Below are 22089 nucleotides of genomic sequence, written 5' to 3'. Positions count from 1 at the left end.
AGGATGTGATTATAATTTAAAAAAATTGAATCTCATAAACAACAATAGGCTATAGTCACCGTTTTAAAAAATCGTGACCATAGAGGCTATGACCACGGTAAAAAACCGTGACCATAGATAAGGCTATGGTCACGGTTTTAAGGAGGGGTGACCATAGAGGCTATGGCCACAGTGAAAAATCGTGACCATAGATAGGCTATGGTCACGGTTTTAAGGAGGGTGACCATAGAGTCTATGGCCACGGTGAAAAACCGTGACCATAGATAGGGCTATGGTCACAGTTTTAAGGAGGGATGACCATAGAGGCTATGTCCACGGTGAAAAACCGTGACCATAGATAGGGCTATGGTCACGGTTTTAAGGAAGGGTGATCATAGCCTTATCTATGGTCACGGTTTTAAGGAGGGGTGACCATAGAGGCTAAACCGTGACCATAGATAAGGCTATCCATAGATTAACCTATGGTCACGGTAAAAAAACGTGGCATAAAGTGTCAGATTTTGAAAATTGAAACCGTGACCATAAAAGCCGTGACGATAGATAAAAAAATGTGACCATAGACCTATGGGCACGAGAGAATAGGCCACGGTCCAAAACCGTGACCATAGGTCCAAAACCGTGACCATAGATCTATGGTCACCCTTTTTACTAGCTATGGTCACGGTTTTTTACCGTGACCATAGGCCTTTTTTTTTAGTGATATTTTATATAATTATACAATTACAATTATTCTTTTAGATGATTATTCATGTAGTTAATAAAAATAATAATTATTTTAGATGATATAGTATTAATTGAATGTACATGAAAAAATTATTTTATACTGAAAGTATATCAAAATTAAATTCATATATATCTCATTTAATTTTCCTCCTTAATTAAGTCTTAAGTATTTTTCTGTTCTAGGTAACAACTTGATTAACTCTGTAGTTTATATAGAAAGAGGGATATTAAGCAGGTCTATTGTGTAAAAAAACAGTACAAAGTACAAATTAAACAAATAAAATTTGGCTTATTTTCTTGCAAGATGTTTGGTTTATTTTATTTTAAATGCCTCTTAAAACTTTAACTAAATCAATTTAAAAAAATGTGATTCTCTTTTTATCATCATAAGTCCTTTGTTATATTTTTTATTTTTAAATAATTAGGACTTCAGAGCACCCGCGTATTATTAAAAATGAGGCAATTATATTTACTTGTGTTGATTGTATGTTTTATCTTGAGCGTGTTGAGAATATAATTTAACTTTGTCTTCCGTGTGTTTCTTTTTGCTTTGTTTGATAAATCATATGTGGGGTTATGGAATAAAACATGAATGAGTGTTTCCTTATCTAGTAGGAATTTGGAAAATAAATCTGCGATTACTAGCGATTCCAACTTTATGTTCCTAAATTGCAGAGAACAATCCAAACTGAGACAATCTTTTCGGATTTGCTCTGCCTTACAACCTTGTTTTCCATTGTAATTGCCATTATAGCATGTGTGTGGCCCAGTCCATAAGGGCCATGCGTGCTTCACGTCATCCCCACCTTCTTCCAATATATCATTGGCAGTCCCTTGTGAGTGTGTCCTGCACTTTTTAGTTTGTGTCAGAGCCGTTTTGGCGGGGCGTACTAAACCCACCACATACCACACCACCGGGAGGTTCGCTTGAATACCGAGTCTTTCTCCGTTGCCAACTCGACGTCATCGACACTTGCAAAATAAGGCCGACTTTACTAAACAATCGAGAAAAGCCCTTTCTATTTAGTAAAGCAACAAACAAGGGATTGAGCTGCGCAAAAGTCTACTTTAGAGAAAGACTAACGAACAAGCAATGGCTTCTAAAGTAGGGGGCACACTTGCGCGAAAGCCTACTTTAGAGAGGCTAACAATGCACATCTGCTCGCTAGTTGGAATAAAATAACAGCGTACGCTAGAAAGTGCTTTGAATTCAAAAGGCAACCATATCAATCTTTCTTCAGACAAAAAACTAGTCCAGACTTTTTCGTCATGTCAGAATGCATTTGGAATGTCTAAGTGATGTCTTGCTCTCTAGATGCCACCTGTCCTCGTGTAGAGTTAAAGCCTAACGCGTAAGACTCAACTGCCAAGGATGCTCCCTCTTGCGAAGGATACATTGCCCTGTGTGAACTTAGAGACACCAAAACTTATCTCATGTTAAGTTGATGTCGGCACTTGACTCTTAGCCCGATATGATAGATTACACACTAAATTCTCATCGTATCATCCCTTTTTATTGATGGGCTAGTGGATTAATATCATTGCATTATTGATAATCCATCCATGGCAATTTAAGTAACTGAATTGAAGAATTGGCCCAACTTATTAGCGTATATATGAGGGAATATGTGATTCCCCTTTTTATAATTATGCTCAGAAGAAAATTGCAAGTCCAATTAAAATTCAACATAAGCTGCAGAAATTTCAAAACAAGTTGTATTTTGATGTGATGTGCACAACACTAAATTGATTCTTATATACAGGGGTGGCAAATGGGGAAGCTTGTCCCGCCCCGCCAAAAGTCCGTCGAAACTTGTCAAATTTCTCTTTTTATTTTTTGATAAACCATTAAATATTAAACAATATATATTATATATAATCTCACAACTATTTCAATAAATTTATAATTTTTAAAGACATAAAAAAATTATAATATTTAAATTCACAAACATGAAAGTTTTTATAATTATGAATATGTAATAAACATAATCATAAACAAAGTTTTTTGAAATAAAATAGTAAAACCAACATTGTCCAAAGTAAAACAAATATTGTCCAAAATATATAATTAAACATCTTTAAATTTATAATCAATCAAACATAAAACATAATCCAAAATATAACTTAGAACATCTTCAATTATTATCTTCATCCTCTTGTAGATCAATAACATCATATAAATTTGCAAAAAGGTGGCCTTGACAAAAAAAAATGCCTTACCTGCCCTGGCGAAGCCTGCCAAAGCCCACGGATTATGCGCTACGGGTTAGGCGGATTCAAATTTCCAGCCCAGCCTGCCTTTTTTGGCCAATTACGCAGGCCAACTCAGCGAATTTTGGCCTGTTTTCTAGCCCTACTTACATATACTATTGGAAGATGTTCACGTATGGCAGGATGGTGGAATGGTATGCGGTATTTTGTACGTGCGAAGTGTTGAGATTTATTTTATAAATTCTGACGGGGCAGATGAAGGTCATGTGAGTTATATTGGACATAAGTAGGGATGGCAATGAGTATCTATGGATCGTCTTCATTTTCAAAATTGTCTTCCGTTAGTGGGGGCTAGATACCAGCTTAGAATTTCACAAGTTATAAAACTCGAATTCGTCATAAGTATAGTTCTAAACCGGCAAACAACCCTCAATTAAAGTTAAAAAATGGTCATAATTCAAATCAAATAACCGGGAGTTTTAAATCTTGGGTTATTCCTCACAGAATTGCAGTCAGGTGTGCGTATCATTGGCTATGGAAAATCGGAGATTTGATAGCAACAATAAGAAATATAAATAGCAAGAAATTAAATGAGCAAGTAATAGCTAAATAGCAAAGGGAATTGAACTAACACAATTAAAGAAATGGAAAGTATAAGGAACCAATGGAGGTTTAGGGAGTATTAGAGATATAACCATTAGTGTTACTTTTTCCCATCAGTATAAGCTTTTGGGATGAGTGGTATCATGACATGGTATCAAAGCTCTAAATCTGAAAGGTCAAGAGTTCGATCCTTGGTGAACCTCAAAATTAGCTTAAGCTTTTGGGATGAGTGGTTTTATGATATGAGATGTTTATTATTCCTAGTACCCGGATGGTTATTCTGGATATTATGGGTGATGTTCATTTTGTAACTCGTATAGCCCATTGTACAAATATTCCATTGGCTCCCTAGCAGGACTCAGAAAGAAATTAACTAAGAAAGATCTTGGTAAGGATTGATAGTTAAGGATCACGATCCTTATCACTAACCACAACATGATAATTACAAAGAGCAAATCCAATTCGTCAACCTCTAAACGGTGAGAAAAGTCAACCGGGCTTAATTAATCCTAATCCATAAATCCTAATCGACTTACTAATTGAATTAGCAAAAGATTAGCATCAATGGAAATAAGATTAATTAAAATCTCTAAATTATCAATCATCTTGGACATTAGTAACTCAAGGTCATCCAAGTTACCAATCCAAGCCAAGAGTTAAAAATTCTACTCCATAACTTGTCCAAGTATTTTATCAAACACTTGGAGTGCATGTTTAGTTTAAAGGCAACAACAGGTTACAAATTCAAATAAATAGGTAACGTTTCAACGTGTTGCATATTCTAAATAATAGGCAACACTTCAACGTATTATATACTCAAAAGAGGAGGTAGCACTTTTTGCTAGAAGCTAAAGCATGACAGCTAAATGAACAAATGTAAAATATTGCCTAAAACACACTTCAGAAACAGTTATTTAGGTAACGTTTCTAAAAGGTTGTCTTTAGAAATGTTGTTTTTGAAGTAAAAAAGTGTTGCAACAGCCGCATCTGCAAGGTTCCCAAAATGTTACTTTAGATCAAAGATAACATTTTCTCAACTTTTAGACAATATTTTTTAAATGTTATCTCAATTCTAAAATATTGTAGTGGAAGGATATATATATATATATATATATATATATATATATATATATATATATATATATTCCCAAAATGTTACTTTAGATCAAAGATAACATTTTCTCAACTTTTAGACAACATTTTTTAAATGTTATCTCAATTCTAAAATATTGTAGTGGAAGGATATATATATATATATATATATATATATATATATATATATATATATATATATATATATTACTATAAAAATATTTTAATTTTAAATAGCATTGCATATTTTTCTTTTAACAGTACAGATTTACTTTTAAATAAATATTTAATCCGACTGCTGTTTATTTTTTCATAAGATCACACGGTTCATTATATATAAAATAATAACAGTTTTGCCCTGATTATTTTCTTTATTTAGATATGTATAAGTCTTTTTTTTTCATATCTAAATTGTGTAGTTTTGGGTGAAAATGATTAAAAAATTAAATAAATAAAGTCAGATTATCATTTAGTTTTTTCTTTAAAAATAATCTATAATCCTTTGTAAAAATAGATAAAACAGATTTAATTTTTATTATTTTATATATATTTATTTTAGTAAGTTATATATGTTTATTTTTTTATAATAAATATTTACTTTTTCATATAAATATATGAAAACGACGAGGTACAGAATAATAATTTCTCCATCAAAATATTACCATGTGATTTATCATAGTTCTCTTTTTAATAAGATTTAGTTTAGTTTGTAAATTTTAGACAAATTAATCTTTCACTTTTATAACCATGAATGTTAATGCGTAATTAATTATTATGGTGAGAGTTTAACTGTTATCTTAGTTTGTTTTTTATTTTAAGAATATGATAAGATAAGATACTGAAATCAAAATATAAAAAAATAAAAATTAATATAAGATACAAAAATTAATATTTTTGTATTTTGTTTAGTAGTAAACTAAATATAAAATAAAATAAATAATAAATAATAAATAATTTAATTTATTTTTTATTTTACACAAAATTTAAAATAAAAAATAAAATAATAAAAAATATAATTATAAAAATTTGATAATAATAATCAAAAAATAAAAAATAAATTATGTCTCTATTTAGTATTATAAAATACACTAATTTAATATTTTAAAATATAATATTTTTATTTATATCTCATTTGTTAAATATAATTTTATATCTCTATATCTCTATATCTATATTTTAGTATCTTATCCTTATAAATAAAAATTACCTTTGATATTCAGTATATAGAATATACTTGGTATGACTCCTAATATGAATTGATGATGGTGCATTTAAACATTTTAAAAATGAGTTAAACTCCAAAGTGGTCCCTGAGATTCACAAAATGCACTGATTTAGTCCCTGACTTCTCAATTGCACCAAATAAATCCTCCAGATTGGAAAAAATCATCAATGTGGTCCCCCTCATATTTTTCGGTCATGTTCGTTGCCGGCGGGAGTGACGTGGCGAATGAGTGCCACGCTGGAGGAGTGTAAAACGTCGTCATGTTGGGTTTTGGCGCTAAACCCACTAATAGACGACACCGTTTCAAGTAAGCATATACAAAACGTTCAAACCCCCCTCCCCCAATATTCAAAGATCACTTCGTCTTCTTCATCTTTCCTTGAACTGAAAGCACCAAACCCTGGCATTGGAGAGCCCTGGTGTGGATTTTCGGAGTGAAACAATTTGGAATTTAGAGGAACCTGGTCAGCGTTGGCTGAAGATTGGTGAAGGAAGGAGCAAAGATTCTGCGTGAAATCCCCTGTGACCAAGGTTGTCAAACTCATGAGTCTAGGTAAACTCGTGGAGCTGACTTAGACTCGACTCGTAGACTCGACTCGTAAACTCGTATGAGTTTACCTGTTATAATTTTTTTGTAAAAAATATATATATCGTGTATAATATATATGTTTACTCAAATATAGGCATTAAAACTCAACAATTTCAATATAAAAAAAACTTAATAAATTTACATAATACTATAATTATAACAAATACTCTAGAACACACATTCAAATCCTTCAGTTATTACATAGTTATCCACTAACAGTTGCAAAGTTATCCACTATCAAAGTGGGTAAATTCAAATTTGAGATTTCAGAGTTTCAGACATTCAGATTCAGTAACAAGTAACAATTAACTAACACTAACAAGTAACAACTACAAATTACAAGAAGTAGCAATTAAGAATAGACTAAACTAATACTAACAAGTAACAACTACAACATGCAGCAATTCAGTAACTATTTTTTTTTAAACATATCTAAATCTGAATGAATGAATGGACTAGGCTCAGTTGAGGAACCAGGCATTGCTGTGCTGTGCAAGCAGACAAGAACGAACGGCAGCAGAGTACACAACTAACAGGCAGAGGACATGACGAACCGGTAGAGAATGCAACGAACAACGGTAGCGTGGCGACGGCAGAGGCTCCACGAATCCATGAGCTTTGATGCATAACAGAGTCAATAGAGAGCAGAATGAGAGAGTGAGAATGAGAGAAAAGCAGAGAGAGATTGTGACGAGCTATTTGGAGAATGGAAAATGGCGAATGGCGGCGAAGGACAGGCGAAACGCGAAGAGGGTTTGGAGAAGAGAGTGACTGAGTGAGTGCGGCGAGCAAAGTGAGGGATTTAGCTGTTTAGGGTTATGTTCATATGTTGCTCCCTTTTTTTCTCTTTTTTTGGGGCCCGAAATGGCTCTGTTTTTGTGAAAAAAGGCCAAACAAAGCAAACTTGCTGACTCGCCCGTAAACTCGCGAGTTTGGCCGAGTTTATGCGAGTTTATCGAGTCTACCCGAGTCTACCCAAAAACGAGTTTGTGTCTGAGTTAACTCGATTCTACTACCTAAACTCGTAAACTCGTATGAATTTACGAGTTAACTCGAGAGTTTGACAACCATGCCTGTGACAGAGGTAGGCATGCAGTATATTAGATAGTCTTGTTCTGTTTTACATAGTGGTAAGGTATCCATCGTTATGGATTTTACTTGGGAAATTGGTGTAGATTGATGGGAAACCATGGATACTATGTTAGTAGCTAGGGTTTTTGCATTGGGTGGTGTGGGTAGGGGTTCTCGGAATGCTCTGTTTTCAAACCGAAAATATGGGCATTTCTATAATGGCATAGTGACTGAAGTAGTTGTTAGTTAGCAATTTTGGAATATGATCTGTTGTTGTTTGCTGATGCGATATGTTAGTAAAAATGTTGTATATTTTTTTTCCATTACAGATGGAAAAGTTGCTGGATATAATATTCCATCATGGTGGAATGTTTAAGAAGAATGGTGATGGAAAGTTGGTTTACTCACCTGACAATAGAGCTTGCTTAGGAGATTTAGATGAGGATACACTTGACGTCTTCTTTGTCAGGAACTATTTTAAGGAGTTGGGATATGACAAGGTAGTTGAGTGCTGGTGGTTGGTTCCGGAGAGGAGCTTGGAGGTTGGATTGAGAGCTCTGACCACTGATGATGAATTAAGGGAGATGTGCTTCCATGCACAGAGAAATGATGGAGTGGTCGATGTTTATTTCGAATATGGAGTTTCGACACCTGAACTGATGGAGGGGAAATAAGTTGTCCTGTGTCTGGATTATATTTCAGAAGAGGAGCCTGGTGGTGACTTAAACAAGAAGAACACCCCTGAGGATACCTTAAATGAAATGCCACATGACAAATGTGATCCTGACCCAGCTCCTCCTACTTCAATCCCATTCCAAACAGTCCAATTGCAATCTCAGTTCCTACTAACACCCCCACCACAAGACCTATACATGATGATACCAAGTCCATGGCTAATCATGAGAACCCCAAACTCCATCATATACCCAACCCAAAACCCACCACAAAGCCCAATACAACCCCAAATGTCAAGCAGAATAAAAAACTCAAGCAGAACCAGAAGCCCAAGAAAACTCAACCAAAGCCCAAGCCCAAGTTTACTTCAAAAACCAAGCCCAAATTTAACCCACCTAAAAGAATCACAAGATCTCAGGCAAGGGGACATTGGAGTGCTAACAAAGAGAAGCAAAATAATCATGTGGATTTAATTGGAAACGGATCAAGTAGTGATGAAGGTAGTTCAGAGGATGATTGTTATGTCCCTGTGCAGGAGGCCAGCTCTAGTAGTGATGATGAATTGGTAACACAACCAATCAGAAAAGAGGTCAAGAAGGTTAAGAAGGCCTCAGCCATGGCCAAAGAAAAGGAAAAGATGTATAAAGATACTATTATGCAAGATGATGATGCAATTGTGGCAGACTTATCTGATGTAGAGGTGGACCTTGGTTTTTTAGGAAGTCCAAGGGATGGATTGATGTATGATGCTCTAGACCCAGGTGCAGAATCTGATTGTGCCAACTCGTGGCACTCGGAGGAGATGAAGAGTACTCCTAATTCTGAAGATGAGTTGGAATCTGATGGAGAATCAGATGAGTTTCCAATCTTCCAAGAGGGTCAGAGATTTGGTGAGTTGCAACTGCAAGTGGGCATGAAGTTTAATACTAAACAAGACTTCAGGGATGCTGTGCGAGAGTTTACCATTCAGGAGGGTAGGAGGATTAAGTTTGTAAAGAATGACAATGTGAGGTGTAGGGCAGTGTGCCAGGTAGAAGAGTGCTCATGGGTGGTTTACGCCTCAAGGGATCATGAGGACTCTTGCTGGCAAATCAAGACTTTTTATGACGATCATACATGTCCGAGAGAGAATTCTAATAAGGCTGCAAACAGAGCTTGGCTGGCAAGTAAGTTGGTAAAAAAGGTTAGGAAGTACCCTAATTTCAAGCAATGTGAGGCTGCAACATACTTTAGGTCAAAGTGTGATCTCATATTGCATAGAAATTCAATTGCAAGAGCCTTGGCTGATGCGAAAAATGTTGTCTACGGAGATGAAAATGCATAGTATGTCTTGTTAAGGGATTATGCTGAAACACTGCTAAAAGCCAATCCGGGATCCACTGTAAGGATTGGGGTTACTCCAATGCCTGACCGCCAAGTCATGTTTGATAAAATGTACATCTGCCTGAGTGGTTGCAAGAACGGGTTTAAAGCCGGGTGTCGACCTTTAATCGGCCTCGATAGTGCATTTCTAAAGACGCAGATTGGTGGACAGATATTATCAGCTGTTGCATAAGATACTAATCACCATATTTATGTGGTTGCTTGGGCTATAGTCAACATTGAAAACAAAGAGAATTGGAAATGGTTTTTGGATTTACTCCATGATGATTTAGGAGACTATAAGGCTAACGGGTGGTGTTTCATTTCTGATATGCAGAAGGTTAGACAGTTTATTTTGTAAGCAAAATGTATGTCTGGTTATTGTATAAACTGTTTGCTTCTATGTCTTAATTGGTATGGATAATTGGAACTTGCTGATTTCACTTGTTAGGATAGATGGTTTGGTTATGTATATTGTTTGGTTATTTAGGTAGTCTAAATATTTAGTTACCTTGATCATTTAAGTAGTTTCATTAATTAGGTAGTTTGATTATGTAGGGTGATTGGTTATGTAGGTAGGCTGGTTATTGATGAACTTTGGTTATTTTTGGTGTTTGGTGTCTGCTATATCTTTCTATCAATTGCAGGGGTTGATAGCGGCTGTGGAGGAGGTCATGCCACAGGTCCACCATCGTTTCTGTGTATGGCACCTGTGGCAAAATTTCAACAAATAGTTCTAAGGATCTTGAGCTACGGAGACTCCTTTGGGATGCTGCAAGATCAACCACCTTCCAAGATTTTATTGGCAACATGAACAAGATCAAAAGAGTAAATGAGGAAGCATGGACATACCTTAACAAGTGGCCTAGGCATTCATGGACGAAGTCTCAATTTAGCCACAGGCCAAAGCTGGATAATATATGCAACAACGCATGTGAGGTCTTCAACGCAAGGATCAAAGAGGCTAGGAGCAAGCTGGTGCACGAAATTGTGATCTCAGGCAACAGTGCCAGAAACTCTGTACGCACGTCTTAATAAATCGTTTTTCATTCACAACTTTGATACAACTAACCAGCAAGTGCACTGGGTCGTCCAAGTAATAAACCTTACGTGAGTAAGGGTCGATCCCACGGAGATTGTTGGTATGAAGCAAGCTATGGTCACCTTGTAAATCTCAGTCAGGTGGATATAAAATAGTTATGGAGTTTTCGAACATAAATAATAAATAGATAGAAAATAAGGATAGAAACACTTATGTAATTCATTGGTGAGAATTTCAGATAAGCGTATAGAGATACTTTCGTTCCTCTGAATCTCTGCTTTCCCGTTGTCTTCATCCAATCAGTCTTACTCTTTTCTACGGCTGGCTTTATGTAAGGACATCACCGTTGTCAATGGCTACTTTTAATCCTCTCTGGAAAATGGTCCGATGCGCTGTCACTGCATGGCTAATCGTCTGGAGGCATCACCCTTGCCAATGGCTGCATCCTATCCTCTTGTGAAAATGGTCCAAATGCTCTGTCACAGCACGGCTAATCATCTGAGGTTCTCGATCATACTGGAATAGGATTCACCCTCCTTTTGCGTCTGTCACTACGCCCAGCACTCGCGAGTTTGAAGTTCGTCACAGTCATTCAATCCCAGAGTCCTACTCGGAATACCACAGACAAGGTTTAGACTTTTCGGACTCTCATGAATGCCGCCATCAATCTAGCTTATACCACGAAGATTCTGATTAAGAGATCCAAGAGATACTCATTCAATCTAAGGTAGAACGGAAGTGGTTGTCAGGCACGCGTTCATAGGGAATGATGATGATTGTCACGTTCATCACATTCAGATTGAAGTGCGAATGAATATCTTAGAAGCAGAATAAGTTGAATTGAATAGAAAAACAGTAGTACTTTGCATTAATCTTTGAGGAACAGCAGAGCTCCACACCTTAATCTATGGAGTGCAGAAACTCTACCGTATGAAAATACATAAGTGATAATGGTCCAGGCATGGCCGAATGCCAGCCCCCATGAAAGTTTAAGATAGCATAAAACTGATCAAAGATGTCTAATACAATAGTAAAAAGTCCTATTTATACTAAACTAGTTACTAGGGTTTACAGAAGTAAGTAATTGATGCATAAATCCACTTCCGGCACCCACTTGGTGTGTGCTTGGGCTAAGCTTGAATGTTACACGTGTAGAGGTCAATCTTGGAGTTGAACGCCAGTTTGTAACGTATTTCTGGCGTTCAACTCTGGCTTGTGACGTGTTTCTGGCATTTAACTCCAGACAGCAGCGTAGAACTGGCGTTCAACGCCTTTTTACGTCGTCTAAACTCGGCCAAAGTATGGACTATTATATATTGCTGGAAAGCCCTAGATGTCTACTTTCCAACGCAATTAAAAGCGCGCCAGTTTGAGTTCTGTAGCTCCAGAAAATCCACTTTGAGTGTAGGGAGGTCAGAATCCAACAGCATCAGTAGTCCTTCTTCAACCTCTGAATCTGATTTTTGCTCAAGTCCCTCAATTTCAGCCAGAAAATACCTGAAATCACAGAAAAATACACAAACTCATAGTAAAGTTCAGAAATGTGAATTTAACATAAAAACTAATGAAAACATCCCTACAAGTAACTAGATTCTACTAAAAACATACTAAAAACAATGCCAAAAAGCGTATAAATTATCCGCTCATCACAAGCCAATCTTCACAATGCTTAAAGAGGTAAGGATGTTCGTTATGAGGTCCATTGCAAAGAACAAAATAAAGTTGAACAACCACGTGGAAAAATTTCCTCCAGTTATTCAGAGCCGGTTAGAAAAGGTAAGGAAAGAGTCAAAGAATTGGGTTCCCATATGGACTGGGGATGAAGCCTATAAAAAGTTTGAGGTCCATGGACAACCAACAAACATGGTTGTCGATCTAGAAAAAAGACTTTGCACCTGCCAGTTCTGGATGTTAACAGGTAAATTTTGTTACACTAAAATTATATTTATTTTTATTATATTTATTTTCATTTACATTATCATCATATTCAGTTTAAGCTGTTTTTACTTGAACTATTAAATGGCATGGTCTGGACTTGAACTGCCTTTTGTGCTATACGCATTCCCTGTGTTTATGCCTGTGCTGCTCTTGCACGGGTGAACAGGAGACCAGAGGATTTCTGTCACCCCTTGGTCACAATAGATTCATACAGGAAGACCTACGAACATTACATCAATCCTCTTCCGGGCCAATCCATGTGGAAAAAATCAGCATATAGTCAGCCCCAGGCTCCAAACATCAAACGGAAACCAGGAAAGCTCACAACCAAAAGAAGAAAGGACGCTGATGAGGGTATTAGTATAAACAAGAAAGCTAAGCATACTGTTACCCTAAAGAGACAGCTCAAGCCATTCACATGCACGTATTGTGGTGTAAAGGGCCACACCAAGATGGGTTGCAAACAAAAGAGAGCTGATGAGCTTGCTGCTGCTCTTGCAGCTGCAGCAGCTATTGTGGCAGCTTCCAAGGCCAAAGCTACTCCTATTGGGAGTACACATGCAGCTGAAGCAAGCAACACCGTCACTCCGGGACCACCAGCAGCTGACATTCCACCACCAGTGTTTGCACCGCAAGCTGAAGAGGTTGAATTATCCCAACCAAGCTATGGTGAAACATAAGATGAGGTATAAAAGGTCCCAAAATATTTGTGGTTTACTTCCTATGTTTAACTCCCCTATTCACACTAACTCATACAAATTATTACACTTTACGCAGGCACCACCACCACCAACAACAAGGCCACCTAAATTACTAACCAAACGGAGGACGCCACAACAACCAGTAACTACTTCTGTCGATCCCATGCAAGGAGCAAGTGCAGCCACATCTTCAAGGTTGGAAAGGTTCATGAAGTTTGTTCCAACACCACAGGTCAAGGCACCGAGGAAGAAAAATCCTTGATTTTGGATGTTCTATCAGCTTGTTTAAGAATATATATGGGATTTGGGCATTGGTTGATTTTTTGGGTTTTTTTGTTATTTCTCTAAAGGAATGGCTTTTAGCTAGACTGTTTGGTTTATTTTAATTTTCTGGTAGTAAATACTATAATAGAGTTTATGCTCGCAGGTAGCTGTTTCAGTTTGTTTATCCTTATGTGGTCAATTGATACTGTGTTACATTGACAATGTCTTGTTTATAATCTACAACTACTATTATCAATTTACCTCTTCTCTTCATTCAGTTTGTATTCTATTTTTGTAAAATCTATCTACAAATAACACACCAATAAGCTAAACAATTCCCATACATTCATTAACAGATGCTTTCAAACACAGTTCTTACATTTTTACCATCACGACTAAAACAACAACTAACAGAGAAAAACAGCAACCCTAACATTTGTATCATATATTTCTGGGTCCTTAACTCAGCCTCCAAATTGCCAATCCTCAAAGTAAGACTGACGCTCACTTCTTCATTGTTGTATGCCGCAGTGTCTTCCAAATTTTCTTTATCATCTTCTTCAATGTCTACCGATTGAAAGAACCCACACCATCTTCTTCCACTACTCTGTGAACATGAAATTTAACAGTTACCATCAAAATAGTCAACAACAAATCTTCAGAAAACACTCACGTTGTAATTCGGGCATCCAAAGAAGGGCTTATTTGGGTGGGTCTCCGTTCCAGACCATCGGAGCACAGGATGTTTCCCACACCCACACCGCTCTGGTACTCGCGTGCCTCTACTCTGACTTGGCCTCCTTGTGGTTGATCGCATAGAACTTCCCTCTCTTTCATCTGCACGTCCAACCATCATCCAACCAGCAAAGCAATGGGTACGAGAATGACCAAGGAAGAAGAAGGTAGCTGACGAAGAAGTGCTGCGCTACTTGTGAGTTAGGGTTTAAAAAGGGGTTAGGGACCAAATTGGGTCATAAAAACTTTCATTTGCCACATCAGCCAACCGGTAGACACTCCAGCGTGGCACTCATTCGCCACGTCACTCCCACCAACAACGAACATGACCAGAAAATATGAGGGGGACCACGTTGATGCATTTTTTCCAATCTGGAGGACTTATTTGGTGCAATTGGAAAATCAGGGATTAAATCGGTGCATTTTGTGAATTTCATGGACCACTTTGAGGTTTAACTCTTTTAAAAATTATTTTAATAAAAATAAATAAATATAATGAGTTTCGTAAGATTAAAATTAAATAATAAATTATTTTATTTATTAATTATAATAACAAATCATTAAAAAAACATTTTTTCCTCTGTTTTATTAGAAACACATTGTATTCGTCGTAAATAAACAAAAGTAGAAATTCACATGTAAGAAAATTAATAACAAAAAAATTATTAAATGATCATGAATTAATCAATTTTACAAGTCATGTCATAGCTGACTTTGATGCGAAGGCAAAATTGAAATTGAAAATGAAAATAAAGAAATGAAAATGCCTCACCAAAACCCAACACAGCGACGTCGTCTCAGTGTCTTACACTCCTGAACGAAACCACACGCCACACGTTCTCTAACACTAGCACCACCGCCACCGTGCCGGAGCATAATGAAGCACCGAACATGGCCACGCGCCTCCTCTTCCTCACCCTTCTCCTCTTTCCCCTTCCCAACCGACACCCCGTCCTCTTCCTCGGCCGCGAAACACACTCGTTTTGTTCGTCGCTGCTCCCACAGCCACCCTCCTCCCTTGCCGGCTGCACCTTCCGACGTCGGCGCTGGCTTCTCGGCGCTACCGTACGACGTGATGGCGAAGATAGCAGCGTCGTTCGATGACCCAACCCTGAAGGCGGCGTCGGTGGTGTGCCGGTCGTGGTGGGAGGCGTTGCGGCCGCTGAGAGAGGCGATGATGCTGCTCCGGTGGGGGAAGAAGTTCAAGCACGGAAGCCCACGGGTGAAACAGAACGCAGAAAAGGCACTGGAGTCGTTCGAGAAGGCGGCGGCGCGTGGGTCTGCACTCGCCATGGTGGACGCCGGGCTCATGTATTGGGAGAGAGGGGAGAAGCAGAGAGCCCTCGATTTGTTCCTGAAATCTGCGGAGCTCGGAAACCATGCCGCACAGTGCAATTTAGGGATTTCGTATTTGCAAGGTATTTATTTTCTAAACTAATTTAAAGGTTGAGTTTCTAATTGTGGATATTGGATAAAGCATATTTGTGCTGTTCATAGTCTGTTGACTTTAGCTCAAACTAGATTAGTTCATATTCAATGGCTTAGAATACACCAGAAAGAACACGGGAATAAACGCGGGAAGGTTGGGAATTGCATTATTTCTGGACTTGGGTACATTATCATTGTCATTTTAGGCTTTCCCTGTGGAACAAACCAATGAATACGTAATTCAGCTCACAGATGCCTTTGTTTGCTTGACCAAAAGTTATTTGGTTCAACTGTTCAAGCCCTGGTCAGATATGCAGCTATGTTAAAACTTGGAATGGAGAGTTTTGCTGCCCAAGAGGTTCTCTTCGGTTTGAACTGGATTTCCTCTATACCTGTGGTTTCGACTTCTGACCAAAAAATTTATGTTATGTGGTATTCATGGCTCTTTGTCAAGATGGATGGTGGCTAGGAATAAATTCTGTGAGTGTTAGCTTGAAAAATGAAATCTAGGCTTAGGAGTTATTCTTCTGTTGTTTCGTGGTATTTAGGAGTGAGGGTTACTCTTTATGCCTGCATGTGTATTATTGTTATATTATTATCTTTAGATTGCCAAAATATAGTTTTGTTGATGGTTAGTTTTCTGATGTTGTTGTACCTTTGCTATACAGCTGAACCTCCAAAGACTGAGGAAGCTATAAAATGGTTGCGGAAAGCCTCCGTTGGTGGGAATGCTCGTGCCCAGTACCAACTTGCACTCACTCTGCATCGAAGTTGTGGGACCAAGAGCAATATGAAAGAAGCTGTGGGTGCTCTATCCTTTTCCTATCTGCATATTTTTCCATTTTCAGTTGGATCTATGTTTTACAATTAGTTTATAGTTTCAGCTATTTTTAAGATCCATCGTCATCATGATATATTATATGATCTTTGCTTTTAACTTGTTTTCCTTGAAACAGGCAAGATGGTATCTGAAAGCTGCAGAAGGAGGGTATGTGCGAGCCATGTATAATATCTCCTTATGCTACTCTTTTGGGGATGGCTTGACACACAGTAATCAATTGGCAAGAAAATGGATGAAGCGGGCTGCAGATCGTGGTCACAGTAAAGCTCAGTATGAGCATGGACTGGCTCTCTTCTCGGTAAGTCCTAACCTCTTGATACCACTCTTTTGCATTTTTAGCGTGGAGCTAAAGAGTAAATGAAACGGATTTGGATCCTCTAAAGTTTGGATTTCACTTTAGAGAGTAAAGTGTGATATCTCACCGTTGATTTCATAGGTGGGACCAAAAATAAATATGAAAGAAAAACTATTCAAGGATAGAAGATCACACTTTACTCTCTAAAGTAAAATTCAAACTTTAGAGGATCCAAATCCAATGAAACAGGCAAAATGTCTGGGTTAACTTTCCTCAATGAAATCCACACATCATTGCAGGAAGGCACTTTATTTTGAATCTGGTATTTTTCTATACTTACTAGTTCTAGAAGCTTGTTAATTGTCAGCTAGGTGTTTCTTTATATTATATTGACTTCTTCATCACCTTTACTTTTTCTGGAAATCAATGCATTACTTTGTTTTATTGATCTCTCTGTCCTAACCTTAGTTCAGCTAGTTTACAAGTGTATCATATGTGGAGACACACACGGACACCCACACCCACACCAAATTTCTGTTTGAGAATCATTTGCCTCAGTTCTGAAATTTGTTGACATTATTATTATAGTGAACCCCAAATTAGAGGGAGATAGCTTTGTTGTTGTTGATTCCATTCCCATTTGGAATTTATTTATACTATTGCAGCAAGGACTAAGATATTCTTAAGCCTTATGGTAATTGATAATTGAAACTAGAGGATTTGATTGAGTCTAAGGTGGACAATATTTTGATTAAAATGTATTCCTGATAAAGGTTTTACATGTGTACAGGAGGGAGACATGATGAAAGCTGTGGTATACTTGGAACTTGCTACTCGGGCTGGTGAAAGAGGTGCTTCTCATGTCAAGAATGAAGCTTCACACCGGCTTTCAGCAGCTTCACGTGATCATGCCATGCATCTCGCTGACAGCTGGCGTGCTCTGCCATCAAAATAAGTCAAATCAGCAGCAGTCAACCCCTTTAAGTGTAAAATCAACAGAGACATTCTAAAGCATAAGAACAAAGAAAGCTGTAGCTGAGCAAGCGGCAAGCTATGCTTACTAATCCCAAACATAAGTGTTCTTCCCATGTATAATAGATAACTTCCTAGCTAGTGCTCTGGCACGTACAAAGCATACTATATCAGTATATCAAGATGTAAAATTAAAAATGGAATAATTTATTTTCACACGTTGAACTTGTCAAAATTCAGTTTCACACGTCTGCGTATACTCTGATGGGTGGTGTTATGTATAGGCTGTCATGGAAGATTGCAGTTTCATATTGACCTGAATCATATATAGAAGCATTATAATGTTGTAGTCAACATTTACACTTCTGCTCTTCTGGGTATGTAATTAGGAGTCTAACCATTACGTGAAAGTTCCATACATTTGATGCATAGTCGCATAGATTGGAATGGCCAGAGATTTGAATGCAGAAAATTTATGCGTGTTGTTCACTAGGCAAGGATGCAAATGAAGAAAATGCTACTTGTAATTTTGCATTGAAGAATTTGACACTTGAAAGTGTGATTCAAAATTTTGTTTTAGGCGTTCCTGTCACCGACAATGGACATGTATAGTTAGTTAATTTCAGCCATTAGGAATTTGGTGGCTGAAGATTGGCATGTGCACATGAAATTTGTATATTGGGGAGGCCAATGCATGTGCTAATAATAAGTTGGCCAGGGAAGGGCACTCTTTGCCTAACCGTGTCATAGTCTTTGATATTGTCACTTACTTATTTTTGTATACCCGCTTTTCAAATTAACAATAATCTTTCTCTCCTAAACTTTTTTTCTTAAAATATTCATACATTTAGCTAAAATTACAGAGATAAAAGAATTAAGTGAATACTGTATCTTATTTGTTCTATTATTTTATTGTCGAGAAATGAATCTTTAGGAGGCAGGCTTCAGATCCTCTGCATAAAATGATAAGCGGTTAGGAAATTTGCTTATAAAAATCGTTTCATGTTCAATCAACATATCTGAAGGTAATACAATACATCTTGCCCTCTTACATGGGGAATATAACCAAAACGCCTTTTACTTGCAGACAAGTTCTTCCAAATTTGGAACCTTTCTCTTTTCTTTTTCAATATCGTCCCACTCCCACACAACAACAGCAAGAGACAGAGTATTAGTAAGCACGAAAAGGCACTTTGCAGTTTGCAAACTTGGAAAAAAGAGCCACCATTAACAAGTTACATATAAATCAAGTCACGGCGTCTAAACCAGTAATAGCATATCTGATGAAAATAAAGCCACAATAATTCAAGCCTGCTGCATAAAATTTCAACGACTAGTTCCTTTTAACATACAAGAAGTATTGATAAAGCATTATTATTTTCATTGGTTCTAACAATATGTGAGAAACTAAGTTGTTTCTGTAACCATAAAGTTCCAAATAATGAATGAATAGAGGATATTCCAGTTAACACACCACAATTGATGTGCTCACAACTGATCAGGAAGCTGTTAAGTGATGAATAGGCTTTCTGACAGTAGAATCATTCCACATACAATAAACTAATCGAAACCTCACAACAATTTTATCCTAGTCTAATACATTGCACTATCAAAAGGCAACGGAGAAAAACAAATTTGATGGACAATATACAGAAAAATCATATGCAAAAGATAAAAAAGAGTTAAATTATCCAAAATATAAATCAATCTCTGCACAAAAGGGGAAAAAAAGAGACTAACTTGAAAACTAATGTATTTTTCTTAAGTATGCTTTTGTTTCTATAAATTAAAACCCCCTCTTATTACCCAAAGAGTTGACCAGATGCAAACTAACTAAAGAGTATACCAGTGAACCCATAAATAGACAGGGTTGAAAACTAGCTCCTGACTGTGGTCAAGGCAAATATGTTATCCTTTGAGAATTCATCCCTGCATGATACAGACTGAGGTGGATTAATGCTCTGGACACTAATTCTCTTAACTCAGGATGCTGTGCTATAACTGCTCTGTCTGCACCCTCCAGAGCCGTCAATACCCTCGCTTGTTCCAACGATTCGCTGTTACCAGCATGTAGTGCAAGGTAGCATAGGAGAATTAACCCATGCAACTGTGTAATTTCATTGGCCCTTAGCAGTCTCATTAGTGCCGGGACTCCATTGAATTCAATTATGGCCTTCGAATGCTCCACATGTAGAAAATTATCTGGACAAGCAAACTTGTTAAGAGCAATGGCTGCTTCAGCCGCAACATCTGTGTTTTTATGACTCAGCTGTGCTACTAGGGGACCGATTACTCTAGTCTCTCTAGCAGGAAATGTCCTGGCTAATGAACCAATTGACTTTATGGCTGGAATTCGCAAGGACGGGTTGTCCACCTCCTTAATTATCCTCAAGAGTTGTTCCACCACAGCTTTAGCAGCAGGAGAGTTGGTCTTGAACGCTGCACGGCGAAGATCAGCATTGGACTCGGCTGCAGCTGTTATCTCCATAATCGTCATCAAGCAATTGTACTGCAGCTCCCCCTGTTCCTTCTCAACAAGCTTAGCCAAACAAAGCATCCCTTTGGTTTCGGTTATCTTCCTACTATTGGTCACACTTCCTCTCGCAAGCATCCACAAGGCTTCAGCGCAACTAACCTTTAGCTGAAGCTTTACAGCAGGATCCTCATTCTCCCTGTCTTTCCTGTGATTTCCTCCTCTGCTACTGCCCTCTGAATGTGAAAAACTTGAGAAAGAATTCGTCAACGGCCGATTACCAGACCTACCCATCATAGCCGTCTTCTTCCCGAATTCCCTATTAATCTGAACAATGGAATGAATGCTCTGACGGCCCAATTGGCCCATAGGATCATCAACAAATGTATCAAAGGACAACAGTGTAACAAGAGGCCTAATGGCATTCTCCCGGGCGAAATCCTCCTGTGCAACAGGGTCATGCTCGGCCATCCGGGCAACCAATTGGGCAACCCGTATCTGCACCTTCATGGGAGAATCAGCAAGAACCTGCACAACAATAGGGACACCAAGCTCACTCACAATGACCCTAACCCTCTCCAAATCATTAGCCAAGTTACACAAGGCGCTAGCCGCAGCAATTTGCGCAACCGGAGAAGAACTCTCTTTCAAGAGCTTCAACAAAGGTGGAACCCCACCTTCCTCAACAATGATCTTCTTGTTCCTATCGTTATCATTCGCAAGCGAGGCAAGTTCATTAGCGGCTTCTACCCTATCGTTCAATTGACCCATTTGAACACTAGCAATGAAAGACCATACCCAAGACAGAATGGGGTCGTTGCTGGCGATCGGAGGGAGCGAGAGGACGATGCCGCCACCTCCGCCTGCGGCCGCCGCGGAGCCGTCGGCGTCGAGGATGGAGAGCAGCCAGCGCATGTCGCCGATGGAAGCTTCGAGGTAGGAGAGGACCTTGCGGAAGTCTGCGGCGGAGACGATGGTGACGACGCGGCGGAGGATGGAGCGGCGCTTGCACTTGCGGACCAGGGAGAGAGCGCGGTCGAGGTTCTTGGAGGCTTCGCTGGCGACACGGCGAACGGGGCGCTCGTAGAGAGGGAGACCACCTGGGGAGGAGGCGGCGGAGGTGGCGAAGCGGACGAGTGAGCGGAGCATCTGGAGGAGACGGTCGACCTGCTTCCAGACGTCGGAGCACTCGGTCTTGAACGAGTCAGCCTCGTCAGCCGCCGCGCGAACACGCTCCGCCACCATGATCGGGTACGAGAGTTCGTCCTCGATTCGCTTTTCTTGGTGATGCTGTTGCTGCTGCTCCGACGACGCCACGGCCGCCATCTCCTACGGACGCAGCCACTGAGGTCAGGTTGGTGATGGTGGTGGCGGTGGTAGAGTTAGAAGGAAGAGTCAAACGAGTCTACGCCTCTACGGTGAGTCAGAGACCCAGTTTGGGGGAAAACGGGTCTCGCCTCGCGTATCAGTTTATTGGAATTGGGCGTTTTTGTAAATTGAACTTCTTTCTTTCTTTCTGTGTAGTGTGCTGTTCTATCGGCTCTGTGCTGATGCGCATGTTTTTATGTTTACGTTTTATTTTCTTGTCCCAACTTCAAGACTTTTTAACGATGTTGTGTACTACTACACCAAGTAACATCATTTCTTAACCTGGATTTTTGCGAAGAATGCAATTAATTTAATTTCATAAGTTTGTTGATATATAAAAAGAGGTTTTCTTATTTAAATAAAATAAATATATAATTTAGCAAACTGAACGAAAATAAAAAAAAAATAACGTATTTGACTGTATTTTCGTCCGTATTTCATTGCATTATTCAATGTTTCTTTTCTGAATTTATTTGGAGTG

General features: G+C 38.4%; 2 protein-coding genes across 2 annotated transcripts; one reads left to right on the top strand and one right to left on the bottom strand.

The window, feature by feature from the left end:
- The first annotated feature begins 14930 nt into the window (after positions 1-14930).
- LOC107643315 (F-box family protein) lies at positions 14931-18002 on the top strand. The gene is made up of 4 exons (XM_016346930.3): positions 14931-15649; positions 16328-16461; positions 16616-16798; positions 17586-18002. The coding sequence occupies exons 1-4, from the start codon at positions 15109-15111 to the stop codon at positions 17748-17750; spliced, it is 1023 nt and encodes a 340-aa protein (XP_016202416.1). The 5' UTR covers positions 14931-15108; the 3' UTR covers positions 17751-18002.
- A 1346-nt stretch (positions 18003-19348) lies between these two features.
- ARO4 (armadillo repeat only 4) lies at positions 19349-21851 on the bottom strand. Its single transcript, XM_016346929.3, has one exon. The coding sequence runs from the start codon at positions 21564-21566 to the stop codon at positions 19662-19664; it is 1905 nt and encodes a 634-aa protein (XP_016202415.1). The 5' UTR covers positions 21567-21851; the 3' UTR covers positions 19349-19661.
- Between the last annotated feature and the right edge of the window lie 238 nt (positions 21852-22089).

This window comes from Arachis ipaensis, chromosome B5 (assembly GCF_059453495.1).
Source record: "Arachis ipaensis isolate K30076 ecotype BB chromosome B5, ASM5945349v1, whole genome shotgun sequence".
Taxonomy (NCBI): Eukaryota; Viridiplantae; Streptophyta; class Magnoliopsida; order Fabales; family Fabaceae; genus Arachis; species Arachis ipaensis.
Note: the sequence above shows the minus strand (reverse complement) of the source record. Positions and strands in the feature narration are given on the sequence as shown.